The 16,390-nt window shown below is 43.6% G+C and overlaps 1 protein-coding gene across 1 annotated transcript in view; it reads right to left on the bottom strand.

The window, feature by feature from the left end:
* Nucleotides 1–298: 298 nt before the first annotated feature.
* C3_1H11orf58 (chromosome 3_1 C11orf58 homolog) overlaps nt 299–16,390 on the bottom strand; it is a 69,798-nt gene continuing 53,706 nt past the window's right edge. Inside the window, exon 5 of the mRNA XM_069223722.1 lies at nt 299–867. Within this exon, the coding sequence (XP_069079823.1) occupies nt 655–867 (213 nt within the window). The 3' untranslated portion in view covers nt 299–654. The remainder of the gene's footprint in view (nt 868–16,390) is intronic.

Genomic DNA, 16,390 nt, shown 5'->3' with positions numbered 1-16,390 from the left:
ATAAGCTACAAAAAATCTACTACTAAAAACAAACAAAACAAAACATGCCCTGCCTATACATTACTGATGGGACTTCCAGCTTGGAAGAAACCTGAGACTGTGACAGACACCAATATAAAAAAATGCTTTCGACACTTCCTCTAATGCATGTAGTTCAGCGTGTGATTAGCCACTGTCCTAAGCAATACTACCTCTTTGTTGTTTACAGCACCAGTTTGGGTCTCACAAAATACATCAATGTCTATACATTTTTAGCATCCATTCCATGAAATTACATGAAGAAACGCAGACAATCGAGTATTGAAACGAAAATTTATAACAGAAAGTAGGACAGAAAAGAAATACATAAAACAAATCAGTATTACCGTTTAAAAAACAAGGTATGACCTATTCATAATCCATATTCGTGTTTTCTTTCTCATGTTATACTAAAAACTACCAAATGCGTCTATGATCCACAAAATGAGATTGTTGTGTGACAAATGTTTGAACAGGCTTATAAAACTTTCAGCAATGGTCCTTGCACAGTCTTTCACGTTCAAGAAATTGTTTTTTCTTCAAATGAAACCATACCTGGGTTTGAGCTAGAAGCAGAATTTCAAACATGGATAATTTTAACCAGGCTTAATTTTAATATGGAAAAAACAATACGAATTATGTGTCACTGGACTTAACAAACATCATTTTATAATTTCCCTTCTTGTCTTGAGGTTTGTTTTCTTCACTTTGTTTGGCACCTTGACTTTCTGTAAACTCTTCTTCCTCAGAGTCAGATTCTGATGACAACGACTCACTTTCGGAAGCTTCCGAACTACTAGGGCTTGGAGGTCGCACAACATGAACGGGTTCCTCTGGGTGTTCTTCAGACTAAAAAGAAGTCCAAATAATGATTAATGGCTTTATTATCACTCACAACTTTACCAGAGGATTATATTTAGAACTGTCCATCGCATCACCCTGTTAATAATGGCACCGCTCAACATTTCTCAGATCCATCAGTACTGCTCTACTAGGCAATTCTATTTACAAACCAGTAAAAGTTGTCAGCATAGTATTAAAACAAGCATTTGTAATGCAATAGGTCTCACATTTGCTTGGGTTAGAGCTATTGGCATTGTAAATGCAGAACTGGACTTTTCTTGCCACAGAATTTGGGTCCTCTCTTCACATAATTCCAGTGGCATTACATATAAATAAAACACTTCCTCTTTTGCCTTCTTCCTCTATCTGCAGCAAAAAATGAAAATATTGCCATTTAGCATCCTAACTTAAATCTACCACTTTCACTGCCCAACTAGCAGAGTTGCCGACTGCCTAACAGAAACGCTGGGGGAAGGCTAGGAGTAGAAATATGAAAAAGAATGTGCGAAGAGGCTGACCTGTAATAGGAAGGTAGTGGTACTTTTACTGGATGTTCATTGTTTTGTGCGGAAGACAGAACTGTTTAGCAGCAGTATACAAGACACAAGGTGTCAGCACAGTTGTCTTTATAACACTATAAAAGTGCAAGGCACCTACCTGCAACCCCAAATGGGTGGAACACAAATGCACACACAGCCAGTGTTTTGCTTTACTTAATTAACTCTGCTGTGCTGTTTAGGTTCTGGGACATGGTCAGCAAAAGTGTAAAGTCTGAGAGCTGTTCTAATCACCAGAAACCACGTATCGCCTTGCCAGGAGACCCGTGGACATGTGTTTTGCCTTCATATAGACCAACCTCTTTAGTAGTTTTATAGCAGCACCTGTAGTTGTGCTTTCCATATAGGAGGGCCTATATGTCCCAGCATGCAGGAAGGTGAACAGATCATGTTATTTCACCTTTAAATTGCTGACAATACCATATGTGTAATGGTTAAATCCAAAGCACGCTCATCCCTTTAAGTTTATTTTGCTTCCTCCAGTTTACCAGTGCCAGACATTTCCCATAGTGGTTTGTACACGGAAGGAACAGATGAAGGGGGAGGGGTCACATGCCAAAATGGTGACACCTCTCTCTCTCTCTCTCTGGCCTAGTCTCCATTCCTGGGCCCCGAAAGTTTGTAAAAGAACACCATTGTTTACAAAGTGGGTGAGAAACAGATTATGCAACAGCTAATGTCTGAGTATATAAACCAGGTAGCCAGAGAGAGACAGACATACAGGCTTGTCACTGTACATTATATTCCAGTAGTGTGATGGGCACGACTACCGTCAGCCCATGGAACTGTGCTGTGTTTGAAGGACGTCTGGATATACACTGCTTGGCTCTACCTTACTGAATAAAAATAATTAGACGTGCAAAACATACTGAGGACAGGAAACTCTTTACGCAGTGTATGCTCTCACCAGATGGCTTGCCTGATATTTTTAACAGTAAAACTGTCAGAAGTTCAACTGGGAATATCTAAAAGTAAACACAAGGGCCTTGTTTTGAGGTTTATATGGAGACAGCCATGCTTCTTTCCCTTCCCTGTACACATCCATCAGTGGTTACTTCTACCCACATTTGTAGAAATGTCCAACATGGAAAACGGTTTGCTTTAATGCACATAAATGCCAGGGACCTGGCGGTCACGTGATAAGTAACAAGGACTGATGTATCCAGAGGTGCGGTGGACGTTTTCGGCATACCGCAAAGCACAACACATCCCGGCCTTTTGGACTCTGTGTGACATTGAACAACAAGTATATGTAACTGCCTTCCAATCTCAGTGTGTTTTCACAGTAAAAAAAAATAATATATATATATATATATATATATATATATATATTGATGATCTTTACGTCACCAACTAGCTCTAAGATTTGCAAAAGATCTGCCCCTTTTTTTCTTTGTATTTCATGGCTTGTAGTGTCAACTGATAATGTAAAAATGTTATGCAAAACTACAAATACCAGAATGCAATGAGTAAAATCAGATCAGGGCAGGCTGCTCATTGCTGACATGCGATCTCTGAAAACTAAGTCACCCTGTGAAAGACTAAACTTTGGAAATTCATGTTGGTGACCTTTATGTTCTGTTATGTGTTAAATGACACATATTTACACTTAAAAAATACACAGCGCATTACATGCACAACACTGCTTCTTTTGCAAATGGAGGTGTAGCAAAGAATGAGAAACTTTGCAGGGGAGAGGGCACTGGCAAGCTGCGCAGAGCACTACGAACAGGACACATCCCTCCCAAGTGGAGTTAATATTTCAGGTGGGGTAGGCGAAGTAACCATAGATCTGGCTGGCAAGTCCTCGAATTTAGAGCACTGTTAAATGCGCTCAATAAGACAGCTTAGTCCGACAGTCCTTGAAACAATACCAACCCCCAGCAGAACACTACAACACAAATGTCTAGTGCTGAAACACACCACTGCAGCATCAAACGTCTCAGAACATCAAAATTCCATGCATGTGCCTAAGTAAAACAATTACACGAGAGTCCTGGACGTGCGAGCGCTGCAAGTGAAATCCCAGTGAAAAGTTAACACACAGCAATGCCTTCTGGGACAAAATACAGTAAATTCGGGCTGGATTTGTCACCACTGTGCAAGTTCCAGTTTTCCCTGTGTCGCGCATTTTACCTGTACCGTGCAGGGTGCTCATAATCACTTCTTTCTCTCTCTCCGGGCTACAGAGAGTAGCAGAAAGGCCTCTCACTGTGCTGCAGGAAGGGAATAATCCACCCAAACACTGCACAATCGCACAAGCAGTGTCCCAGAGGTGGCCTCGAAGTGCTAAAAAACTGAAACAAGCAGAGTGCAGTTCATGACCTCCATATGGGGGTAAGCTGGATGACGGCAGCGCAGCGTGTGTAAGTAGGCACCACATTTCTGCTGCCGATAAAAAGCACCCATGACGGACAGTGTAAACAGATCCTTCTGAGGGGGGGTGAGAGCAGGAGGGAGGGACAGAAGCAGGCTGCACAAGTACTGGCCACACTGCAGAAAAAACGCAGTGCGATCTCGCTGCATGGAAAATAAACAGGTAAAGTAGTCTGGACCCCAGGCTGAAAACATCGAGCCTCGTATGTTTTTAGTAGTTTACTGGTGCTGTGTAGGTGGGCTAAACAATGAAAGCAAGCCCAAAAACCAAGTGACTGACATGACATGGGCGTGGTTTGAAGCCGAAAGAGATTACAGAATGGACAGAGAGATTTGCACTCACCCATAAAAAAACAGATTAAGCCTCTGCAAGCACATATACAGGCGTGAAAGGATAACTAAAACTATTTCTAACAAATAAATGGGTGACTGTTCTCTCGAAACATAACTTCAGCTGTGATAGCATTACGTATACGAGAGAGAATGTGTACAAAATTAAAGATATCATTAACATTAACGATCATGTGCATATTTTGGTCGGCAGCAAAATGAAATGAAAATCTCAAGTATTGTGCAAATTATTACGTGAGGAAAGTAGAGGGGCCAATCACAAATCCCCTGGGGGGGGAAAAGTCTGGTATGTACTACTGCAGACTTATGCTCTTTGAGTAAGGTTACATTTTTAGGAATTCTCCAAAAATTCCAGTACCCCTGGAATTCTGCAACTTTTTCAGATTCCCAAGAGAATAATAAACTTGTTTTTTTCCTTCTCAAACAATTGCCCTATGGAGAAATGTACAACTCTTCTTCAATCCTCAAACCCAAACTTTTAGTCATAGTCCTTGAGCACAATAAATTGACAGGTATGTTCTTGGTGGGAAATTCCCAGCAAGTGAGAGGTCAACACAAACTGTTCACTAGGACAGAATAAACTGGTGGGATATCCATGTAAGCAATTCCCATTTACATAGGAAAAATGCCACCATTCGCCAAGTCTGTTTATCAGGAACAGGATTTGGCTTCACAAATCTGTATTCTTGAATAATTAAGATGCACTTAGAACAAAAGGGACCAGAGTTACTTAGGCTTTGCACTGGTGCTAGTGTAATGGCAAGCAAAGTGGTGATTGCTTTTTGTTAGGCAGCACAAAAGGTGGTTTGAGCTGGAAAGATGAATGTTTCACAGCACAAAACCCGCTTTTCAACATGAGGCATGTGGTGTACATCAAAATCAAGCAGCTACTTTGTTACTGGGAGTCAACCCCTTCTGTGCAGTGGACACAATGGTTACGTCCTGCGGCACAGTGCTCCACCAGGGATCATTTAAAAAAAAAAAAAAAAATTAAGTGGTGGGGAGCGACCCCTTAGGCAAGATCAGCCTATTTTAATTGGGCAGAAAACCAAAAGGCACCAGGTATTTTTTTGTTTGTTGTTGTTTTACAGATGGGGAGCAACCCCTTAGGCAAGGGTCGCACCCCTGGCGGGGCAAATTTATCTTAGGCCATTTCTGGCCCACTGGGGGACAGATCAGCCTATTTTAATTGGGCAGAAAACCAATAGGCACTGGGTATTTTGTTTTCTGTTGTTGTTTTACAGATGGGGAGCGACCCCTTAGGCAAGGGTCACTCCCCTGCAGGGGCAAATTGTATTTAGGCCATTTCGGCCGATTTTAGGTCAATCTGAAACAGAAACCACTAGGCACCGGGGATTTTTTATTTAATTTTTTTGCACCAATGTCACGCAAGGGGAGCGAACCCTTAGACAAGGGTCGCTCCCCTGGGGAGGGGGGGGGGAGGGGCAGTGTGGCATATATTTTAGGCCATTTCTGACCCCCCCCCCCCCCCCCAGGGCAGATCGACCTATTGTTACAGAAACCTCTAGGCACCAGGGGAAATAATTTGTTTTTTCTTTAAGATGTGGGGAGCAACCCCTTAGTCAAGGGTCACTCCCCTGGGGGGGCAAATTGTATTTAGACCATTTCTGCCCCCCGATTTTTGTTAGGCCAATCTGCCCCCATGAGGGCAGAAACCACTTAGGCACCAAGGACTGGTGTGTGTGTATGTGTATGCGTGTTTTCTTTAGGGGGGCAGCCCCTTGGATAAGGATCGTTCCCTATGGGGGCACATTACTTTTGCCCATATCTGCCCCCCTTTGGGGGCAGATGGGCCTATTTTTGGAAGGCCCATCTGCCCCCAAGGGGGGGCAGAAAGCCCACCAGAGACCAGGGGAGATTTTTTTTTCTCCCAAAAATAAGAGGGTGGGGGTATGGCCATACCCCCCACCCCAAATAAATGGGGCCAAAGTCTTTCTGCCCACCAGTGAGCAGATGGGGCAATTACCCATGATCCACACCTGGGGGTGGTGACAGAAAGTCTACTAGATGCCAGGGAATTGAAAAGAAAGAAAAAAAAATATATTGGGGTGGTAGCTACCAACCAGTATGGGCCTGGTTACACTCCCACCTCAACTGAAAGGGGGTAACAGCCTTTCAGCTCTCCCCCGCACTCTAAAACATCTTATCCCACAGCAAGCAAGAAGACATTTGATTATTTTGGGTTTTAGTTTTACATTTGGGCCATGAGAGCTTGGCTTACTCTCAAAATCGTCCCACTTGGAATGGTGAGGGCTGCACTTTATGGACATTAGGACGCTGCCATGTAGAAAAATCCACAAGACCTAGACACATCTGAAAAGTAAACATCTGGGTGAATCCAGGGTGGTGTGTTTCACATGCACCCCGCACCATTTTTGTACCCACAATCCCCTGCAAACCTCCAACTTTGCTGGAAATCACACATTTTCCCACGTTTTTGTGATGGAACCTTCCGGAATCTGCAGGAATCCACAAAATTCCTACAACCCAGCATTGTCTCATCTATACCGATAAAGATTCTGCTGCAAATGTTTTTTTGCAAACTGCCCTTTAGGACCCCCTTTGGTTCCCCCTCAATATCGACATGTTTTTGGCCCTTCCCTTTCACAAGCACTTGGCCCACCTACACAAATGAGGTATAATTTTTACCGGGAGACTGAGGGGAACATTGGGTGGTATGAAATGTGTCCCAGTGCGGTAATACCACACAGAAATGTGGAAAAAATTTGATTTTTTAGCTAAATTTGAGGTTTGCTAAGGATTCTGGGTAAGGAAACATTGGGGGAGCCACGCAAGTCACACCTCACTGTACTCCCTCGGGTGTCTAGTTTTCAGAAATGTCTGGGTTTAGTAGGTTTTCCTAGAAGGCTGCTAAGCCAAGGACCAAAAACGCAGGTGCCCCCCGCAAAAACATGTAGTTTTGTATTTGATCATTTTGATGTGTCCAGATAGTGTTTTGGGGCATTTCCTTTCGCGTAGGCCCACCCACAAAAGTGAGGTACCATTTTTATCGGGAGACTTGGGAGAGTGCTGGGTGGAAGGAAATTTGAGGATCCTCTCAGATTCCAGAACTTTCTGTCACCGAAATGAGGAAAAAGTGTTTTTTTTGGCAAAATTGAGGTTTGCAAAGGATTCTGGGTAACAGAACCTGGTCAGAGCCCCACAAGTCACCCCATCTTGGATTCCCCTAGGTGTCTAATTTTCAAAAATGCGCTGGTTTGCTAGGTTGCCCAGGTGCCGGCTGAGCTAGAGGCCACAATCCACAGGTAGGCACTTTGTAAAAAAAAAAAAAAAAAAAAAAAAAAAAACACCTCTGCTTTCTGTTAAAAAATGTGATGTGTCCACGTTGTGTTTTGGGCCATTTCCTTTTGTGGGCGCTAGGCCCACCCACACAAGTGAGGTACCATTTTTACTGGGAGACGTGGGGGAACACAGAATAGCAAAACAAGTGTTATGGCCCCTTGTCTTTCTCTACATTTTTTTCTTCCAAATGTAAGGCAGTGTGTAAAAAAGACTTCTATTTGAGAAATGCCCTGTAATTCACATGCTACTATGGGCACCCCAGAATTCAGAGATGTGCAAATAACCACTGCTTCTCAACACCTTCTCTTGTGGCCATTTTGGAAATACAAAGGTTTTCTTAATACCTATTTTTCACTTTTTATATTTCAGCAAATGAATTGCTGTATACCCGGTATAGAATAAAAACCCATTGCAAGGTGCAGCTCATTTATTGGCTCTGGGTACCCAGGGTTCTTGATGAACCTACAAGCCCTATATATCCCCCCCAACCAGAAGAGTCTAGTTGACGTCACAGGACATTGCTTTCAAAAATCTGACATTGCAGGAAAAAGTTAAAGTAAAACGTGGAGAAAAATTGTTGTTTTTTTTTCACCTCAATTTCAATAGTCTTATTTCAGCTGTTATTTTCTGTAGGAAACACTTGTAGGATCTACAAAAATGACCCCTTGCTGAAGTCAGAATTTTGTCTACATTTCAGAAATGTTTAGCTTTCTGGGATCCAGCATTGGCTTTTCTCACCCATTTTGGTCACTAACTGGAAGGAGGCGGAAAGCACAAAAAAAATTTGTAAAAATGGGGTATGTCCCAGTAAAATGTCAAAATTGTATTGAAAAATGGGGTTTTCCAATTCAAGTTTGCCTGTTCCTGAAAGCTGTGAAGATGGTGATCTTGCCACCGCAAACCCTTTGTTGATGCCATTTTCAGGGAAAAAAAAAAAACACGAGCCGCCTTCTGCTGCCCTTTTTTCCCCATTTAAAAAATATATATATATTAAAAAAATATTCACTGTATTTTGGCTAATTTCTTGGTCTATTTCAGGGGAACCCACAAAATCTGGGTACCTCTAGAATCCCTAGGATGTTGGAAAAAAAGGACGTAAATTTGGCGTGGGTAGCTTAGGTGAACAAAAAGTTATGAGGGCCTAAGCACGAACTGCCCCAAATAGCCAAAAAAAAGGCCCGGGCACAGGAGGGGAAAAGGCCTGGCAGCGAAGGGGTTAATAAATGCAAAAAAAAACAAAAACCTGAAGATCCCACACCTCCCATGAGGACAATTGCCAATGCTGGATCAAATGAAAACATTGCAAGCATATCTGAAACTTCTTTATTCCACTGTGAAATCTGCTACCTTAAAGAAGATATTTTTATATGTTACACAGAATACACCCGAGACCAAAGAAGTTGACTACATTTATTAAAGGAAAAGTACTGTATTGCAAAAGGGTGTGGTGAGACCACTGTCAATGGTGAACATAGGTTTATTAACTGCCCTGTCCTTGAGACATTTGTAGGAAGAAGTAACTGTCAGGAACTCTCTCTGAGGATTAACAGAATATTCTATCTGATATTTTAAGGAATGGATAAGCCAGGTTAATGCACATATACAACTTCTCAGTCTTCTCTTTTACCTGATGCTTTGTGCTAGAAGCTATTTGCATGAAGTGGTTGCATCCTAATGCTCCTGCAGTTGACTACAGGGAGGAGACAGACAATGTAGATGTGAAATCCTATACTTTCAGCAAAGCAAATGATTTATGGTCAAAGTACTCATCATGATGAACAAACAAACCTGGAAAAGCCCTATGATTATGCCATGACAAGCGGATATAATCAGGTACAAAGTTGTTTCCTTATTCAGACAGCTAACGGTCAGTCTTGTTAGAAATCTGACAGCGAATAAGGACTTACCAAAAAAAAAAAAAAAAAAAAAAAAAAGATACAAATGCCTACTTGAAGAAGGCGCAAACAAAGGAAAGATGTACTTTCCCCACATAAAAATAGAACATGCTGCATAATGTGTGTTGCAGTGCACAGCACTCATCCAATACATGGGATCCCTTTGGTATTGTCTACACATAGGAATTTGTAATAGAAGAGTATGCCTCCTGTAATAATCCTTTGCTAGACTAAGCAACTCTCCTCAGAACCATATTGTGAGGTGGTGCAGCATATACAAGGCAGCCTTGTTTGAGCACTAGCATAGGAAAGGACACAAGCAGTAAGCTAATTTTTTAACATCTTACCTGTTGTAGTTAATTGAAGTAACTATAACTTGCCACGCTGGTGGGGGGGAAATCAAGGCACTCCTACCCTGCCCCTTTACATGTCATGTTAATTTTCAGGACATGGGGGACGGAGTCCCTAAGCCCTAAAATGTGCAGCACAGAATTTCTCTCCATGTTGCAGCCATTTAATCGCAGCGCTCAGGACTAACTAATCAGAATGCTTTATTCTGTCAATCACCCCCAACTCCCATATACACACAATATATGTATATACATGTTAGACCAGTCAGCCTTAGGACTCTGTGCACTTGAAGGACTGCTAACCAGAGCAACCCAATTGGCATATTTAATTTACTTCTAAGCTCCTAGTAAAGTGGCAATACATGTGCCCAGGACCTGTAAGTGAAATGTAACCAGTGGGCCTGCAGCACTGATTGTGCCACCCACATAAGTAGCCCTTTAAACAGGCCTGCCATTGCAGAGCCTGCATGCAGTTTTAAACTGCCATGTCGACCTAGCAAGTTAACCGCCTTGACAGGCCCAAGCCTTCCTTTTTAATACATATATGTCAACCCCAAAGTAGGTCCTGGACTGCCCCAAGAGCAGGGAGCAGCGACATCATCTTTTATGTTTTTCATGTCCTGGTAGTGAAAAACTGTTAAATTGGTTTCCACTACTGCAAGGCCTATCTGTCCCATGGGTTAACATTGAGATTACCTTATTGCATTTTACACATTTAATCTCCAATTTGGTGTCTCTGAACTCACAATTTAAAATCACAATTTATGATGAAGTTGGATGTTGCAAGTCTAAAAATGCTACTTAAAAAGTTGGCATTTTCTTACTTAGACCATTCTGTGCCTTCTGTCCGTTTTTGAACACACACCTGGGGTAGGTGACAGCTGGGGTTTGTGCATTTCCTGTAGACAGCCACAAACAAAGGGAGCTGAGGTGTGCCATCCACATCCTGATGGCCCATCACCAGGCTGATGGGACTGGAACACGCTAGATGGAAGTGTGCCAGGAGTCAGGGAAGGAAGGTCAGAGACTTTGTGCACTTCAAATGCCTCTCTTTGAACTCTCCTCCACTTCAGAGGCACAACTGGGTATAAGTGGCAACCCCCCCCCACCCAACACCACCAACTCAGTACACTTCTGGACCGGAGGACATTCAACCAGAAGGACTGCTGTGCTGCTGAAAGGACTGTCACTCTGCTGGACTTCTGCTCTGAAGGTACTCCTGTCCTGCTGTGCTAACCTGCTGCCCTCATGCCTGGGTAAGAAATGTAATGGATCTTCACCCTTGAACCTAGGGCACCAGAGGGCTAGTCTGCTGGCCTCCTGATCTGAGCATCAGGGACATAAAGGCTCCCCAACATCCTGCACCGGCCCCATGACACAGCTACGGTGATTTCTTGACCTCCAAGGAAAGCATATCAGGTCCTGGACCATTGGTGTGGCTCAAGGGAGCTGAACTAAAGATTTTGAGCTCTCCTGGACTGTAAAATGGGTCCATCCGAACCAAGACCTTACCTACCTCCCCATGCTACAGTATTGTCCGCCAACGCAAAGCTCCAGCAACAACCATGACACCGGCAACAGCCTACCATAATGCTTCCCCTGCTAATCGTGGCCCTCTCCGACACAAACAGGACCCCTGCCATGAGCTTGAGAAGGTAAACTTCAGTGGACCTAACCGGGTGACTGCAGCTGACATGCGCTCCATCATGGTTGGACTGAAAGTGTCTTTGTCATGGACCAGTGCAACCACCTATCCTAGTTGGCATGCTGTATTTGTTGCCGCTATTTTTACTAAAATCTTTACAAACTCATCTCCAGGTTCTACCTGTTGGATTTCGGTTTTGATCTTGTTCTATTTATTAAATTCAGCAAGGTTTTTCTAACATGGCGTGGGAATCTTTGTGTGTGGTGATTTCACGTTATTACTGTTTGAAGTTGCACAAATACTTTACCCACTGCTTCCAATTTAAGCCAGACTGCTCTGTGCCAACCTACCAGAGGGTTGAGCACAGGTTATTTTGGGGTTTGCGTGTGCCTCACCATGACAAGGATTGTGGTTGCTGCTTGACCAGGGCTTGTGCCCCAGTTAACCAGCAACCCAATTTTTTTCACAAAGCAGATTCAATTAAACATGAAACCTTTCTTAAATTGTATATGGGGGTTACCAGTGGTTTAGAATTTATTCCATTCATCTATCCAAGGTATTACGGACACAACGTAATCACTTGGAACTAAGAAATGTTAGGAGATTAGTTTTTTAAATCTTATAATGTCTCCTTTTTAAACTTTGCAGTGCACACAAATTTTAAGTTAACTGTTTAAGACAAAGCTAACTCTATATATAACATCGGACTCCATCTTTAGCAAAAGCATTATAGTGTTCTGTTCATAACCATTAAAGAAAAACAACAACTAATTAAATTGTGTTAACTTTCACATGCAGAGCAGGCACTGTTGCTACAAGACTGGCCTGACATCCTAACACACCAAGTTATCTTTTTTGTGTTCATATTCAATCAGAAACCTGAGAGACTCTGCCAGCAACTTGACCTCTCCTCAAAACGTACTTCTAGCTTAAATTAATTTGTCAGTGCAGATGGCATTAACAGATATGGATTTCAAAAAGTTTGTGGAAGTTGGGTCACATTTCCCATGTCCAAAATCAGGTTTAATTACTACAATCTGAACCTATGTGAAACTCACTTGAGTAGTTAACAATGAGAAATATTAAGATATAATGGATAGGTAGTATACCTTTTACCCTCAAGTAGGCTTATTAACTGTTGCCTCCTGACTCCCTGGAAGACAGAGCCCGACATTTGACCTCAGACTTTGAACGCATAGCAAATGTGACAAGATAACAAAATGTAAAGCCCTGTTAATAGAAAGAGTACTTGTGGTAATATACAAGGAGCAATGGTGAACAGGCTATATTGCACGGGAGGGACAAAAACATGCTGGAGGGCCTAAAGCAAACAAGCAAATGTGAGTTACAAACTATAAGCCAATGGTAAGCAATGGGTAGAATGTATTCCCAGGTAAACTTTCATAATGCCCTCAAGATGTCTTTGCAAACCAGACAGCTGTGCTGTCTGGTAGACTTCTACCTAAAAAGCAGAATAACTTTAGCAAGGTTTAAAATATGGGATTATTGATGGTCTCAGAAGGAGCTACTGTGGCGATCCAAATACCAAAACAGAAAACTTCAAACATGCAAAAGAATATGGGGGAACAGTATGTACATAGACTAAATCACGGACAATAACTCTGGGGATAAATCCAAACCCTAAGTGTTCACTCACAGTGCCACTACAGAGGCCCACCCTATACAAATCAGGACTAATCCTGCTCCTCATGGGACAAGTCCATCCAGAACTGCCAGACGAGGGAAGTTCTAGCCGAGATCCCAAGCAACCCGATGTGTAGGCCTTATAGTAATCAGTGTGGTGCAGCTTGGGTCCTGTGGACAGTGAGCAAGAGACCCACATTTGGGCATAGCCCTAGCCACTTAGGGTATAACATCAAACTCAAAAGATGAAGGAAGGAATGCATCATGAATTGTCATGACAAGTCTCATACATTGAGCCCATCAAAAGAGAAGAAGTGTGGAGGTTGAATGTGGACCACTCTGGAACAACGACTTTAAATCAACTTTCTAGAAGAAAGTGAGATTTCTGCACTATTAAATGTTAATTCTATTAATCTCAACTTGAAGTTGTCTGTTTGACAGTCATTCATGCAGAACAAGACAGACTATGGAGGGTGACCTGCTATGACAGTGGAGGAGGTAACCTGTTTTCCGAGAGAAAAAGCACTCTCTGTAGTTAATCCCAGCTAACCTGCCAGGGATAATTTTGCCGAAAGGGCTTCTGCTGGTGTAATAAAGCCCTTTTGACAGAACTGAAATGCTGACTATCTGCCATGCGTGGCAAATAGTCTACTTAGTTTTTTGGTTTAGCAGGTACAATCCCTCAAAGTGTGGGTGTATTTCTCCAAAACCAAAATGGTTGTGATGAGCTAGGAGCTTTCTTGCAGCATCTGTGAGTTATTTTTGCCATTTCATGTGTAGGCCCATGCAGATGTCACTAGCAGTCCCAATCAATAAAATGTGCAAGTGGAGGGGCCACCCTTAAGATCTTCTGACATACATTAACCAGCTGCCCTGTGTGTGACGGGTAACTGGTCAAAGGCTTCTACAGCAGGACAAGTAGAGGCTTCAATGGGGAAAATCTGGTGCTTCAGCCACCTCGATATGGAAAAGGTGAACTGAAACTCTGGCCAACGGCAGTGGTACTAGGCAGGAACAAAAAGAGAAGCTGTGTAACAGCATAGAGACAGAAAATGTATATACAAATAAATGTGTCTCATTAGGTGATTACTTTCTGGGGACCTCTGTGCTAACATCGCAAAGTGTGCCTATCAGCAGCATAGCAGCACAAGGGAGTACTGACAGGTGTGCCCTTGTTTGGGGGGGGGGGGGGGGGGGGGGGGGGGGGAGGGGAGGGGACTTTTCACTGCAGCCCTCTAACACATTCACTATTCCAAGGACATGGTTGCCATCTTTGGCAGTGAAGCACTTTGAGCAAGGCCACCCACAGTTCTAAGCGAAGGCTGAATAGACCTGGTGAATTAGATCAATCCCAGTCCCACCATGAAATCTGATAGGTTGTCAGCAAGGTCCTCTGTAGTTGTTTCAAAGAAGACAACTTGTGGAGAGGACTACACATGAACATGAGTTGTTGATTACAAGAGTGATGCAGAATCCATCAGAAAAGTCAAATGATGACGTGTTTCAGCTGTATGTTAATGAGAGAATGTGTGGAAGAAGTTTTACCAAGGGGGGTGTGCGTGTGGGTAGCTTATCCAAAGACAGATGAAGATTGTGATTTTTTATTTCTTTCAATCCATCAATATTTGTAGAGTACAGCACTGTCACCTCTGGGTGTATGTGGGGGTTGAGGAGTGAGGTCATCGAAGAGCCAGGTCTTGGGTCTTTTCCTGAAGTCCGCGAGAGAGGGTGCTGTGCAAGGGGTGGGGGGGGGGGGGCTCGGGGGGAGAGTTGTTTCAGGCTATGGCGGAGATGTGGGGGAAGGAGCGATCACCGCTGTGACAGATTCAGGGTGTGTGCGAGGGCCAACAAGGAGTGTAGGTGTCCGATGGGCTGGTGGAAGCTCAGTCAGTGGTTGATGCAGACCGGCCCTTGCTCATGTAAGGCTTTGTAGGCATGCGTACGGTGCTTGAACCGGTATCTCTTCTAGATGGGGAGCAAGCGGATGTTTCTGAGGTGGAGGGGTGAAATGGGTGCATCCGGGCAGGTCCAGGACGAGTCTGGCTAGCGAGTACTGTATGGTCTAGAGTCTTTTGAAGAGCTGGGAGGAGATGACAGCGTAGAGTGTGTTGCCGTAATCAAGCCAGCTGGTGACGGCTTTCCTGGGACCCATCTGAAGATTCTGTGGAGTATGCACCGGGTGTGGAAGCAGGAGGAGACGACTGCACTGATCTGCTGCTGCATGGCCGGTTCGATGTTGAGGATGATGCTGAGGTTGCATGCGTGGTCTGTTGGCATGGGAGTGGGTCAGAGTTCGGCTGGCCATAAGCTATGGCCCCATATGGATGGAACTCTCTACAGAAGACCAACACTTGCATTTCTCGGTGTGGAGTTTGAGGCAGTTTGATTTTATCCAGTCAGCTACACTGGTCATGGCGTTGCAGAAGTTTGTTTCGGTGTTGGTGGAGTATTTAGTGAGCGAGAGGATGAGCCGAGTATCATCTGCATAGGAGATTTTGAGTCCGTAGGCTCCGATGTCGGCCGGGGGGTCATGTAGGTTGAACAATGTGGGACTGAGGGATTATCCTTGGAGCACGCCGCATATGATGCTCTTGGGTTCGGAGGTGAAGGGAGGCTGCATGTTGCTCTGAGTGCATCCTGTCGGGAAGGAGGTGATCCCTTTGAGGGCAGCCTCCTGTATGCTGATGTTGTCAAGTCTGTTGGTGAGGTTGTCATGGGAGACAGTGCTGATAAGTCGAGGAGGATCAGGGCAGCGGTTTCCCCAGTGAGGAGTGCTCCAATGTCCGTGACAGTGATTAGGGCAGTCTGTGCTGTGGTAGGTATGGAATCCTGATTGGGAGATGTCCAGTAGGTTGTTTTGTTCCAGGTAGTTGGCGAGTTGTTGACTGATGGTCTTCTTGAATACTTATGCTGGTTAGGGGAGTAGGATACAGGTTGTTAGTTTTTCAGTTTGCTGGGATCCACGAAAGTCTTCTTTAGGAGGGGTCTGATTTCCACGTGTTTAGATTTTTACTTAGCACTGCACATTTGTTCTCAGAAGGATGAAAGGCAAAGTCACACTATAACTCGAAAGTCAAACAAATCATGGCAGCAGTCCCCTTGACCCATTACGCTTTCTTAGCGCATGCAAGGTCTTAGTTTGCCCAACCGATTTATGCACATAGCATTTCTGGTAATTTAAGTTTGGAGGTCACTGTCAGTCAAAAAAAAAAAAAAAAAAAAAAAAAAAAAAAACTTTCATTCACCTGTCATCATGGATCAGTGGATCCATCGGTTAGTGCTCTAGACACAGTCTGTATTAGCTTCAAAAACATGCATTGGACTAACTATGCCTTTTGGGCTGCTTGAATTTAGGAAAGATGACCTGTAATTTTACATTACAATACA

This window comes from Pleurodeles waltl, chromosome 3_1 (genome assembly GCF_031143425.1).
Source record: "Pleurodeles waltl isolate 20211129_DDA chromosome 3_1, aPleWal1.hap1.20221129, whole genome shotgun sequence".
NCBI lineage: Eukaryota > Metazoa > Chordata > Amphibia > Caudata > Salamandridae > Pleurodeles > Pleurodeles waltl.
This window is presented reverse-complemented; position numbering and strand designations above follow the sequence as displayed.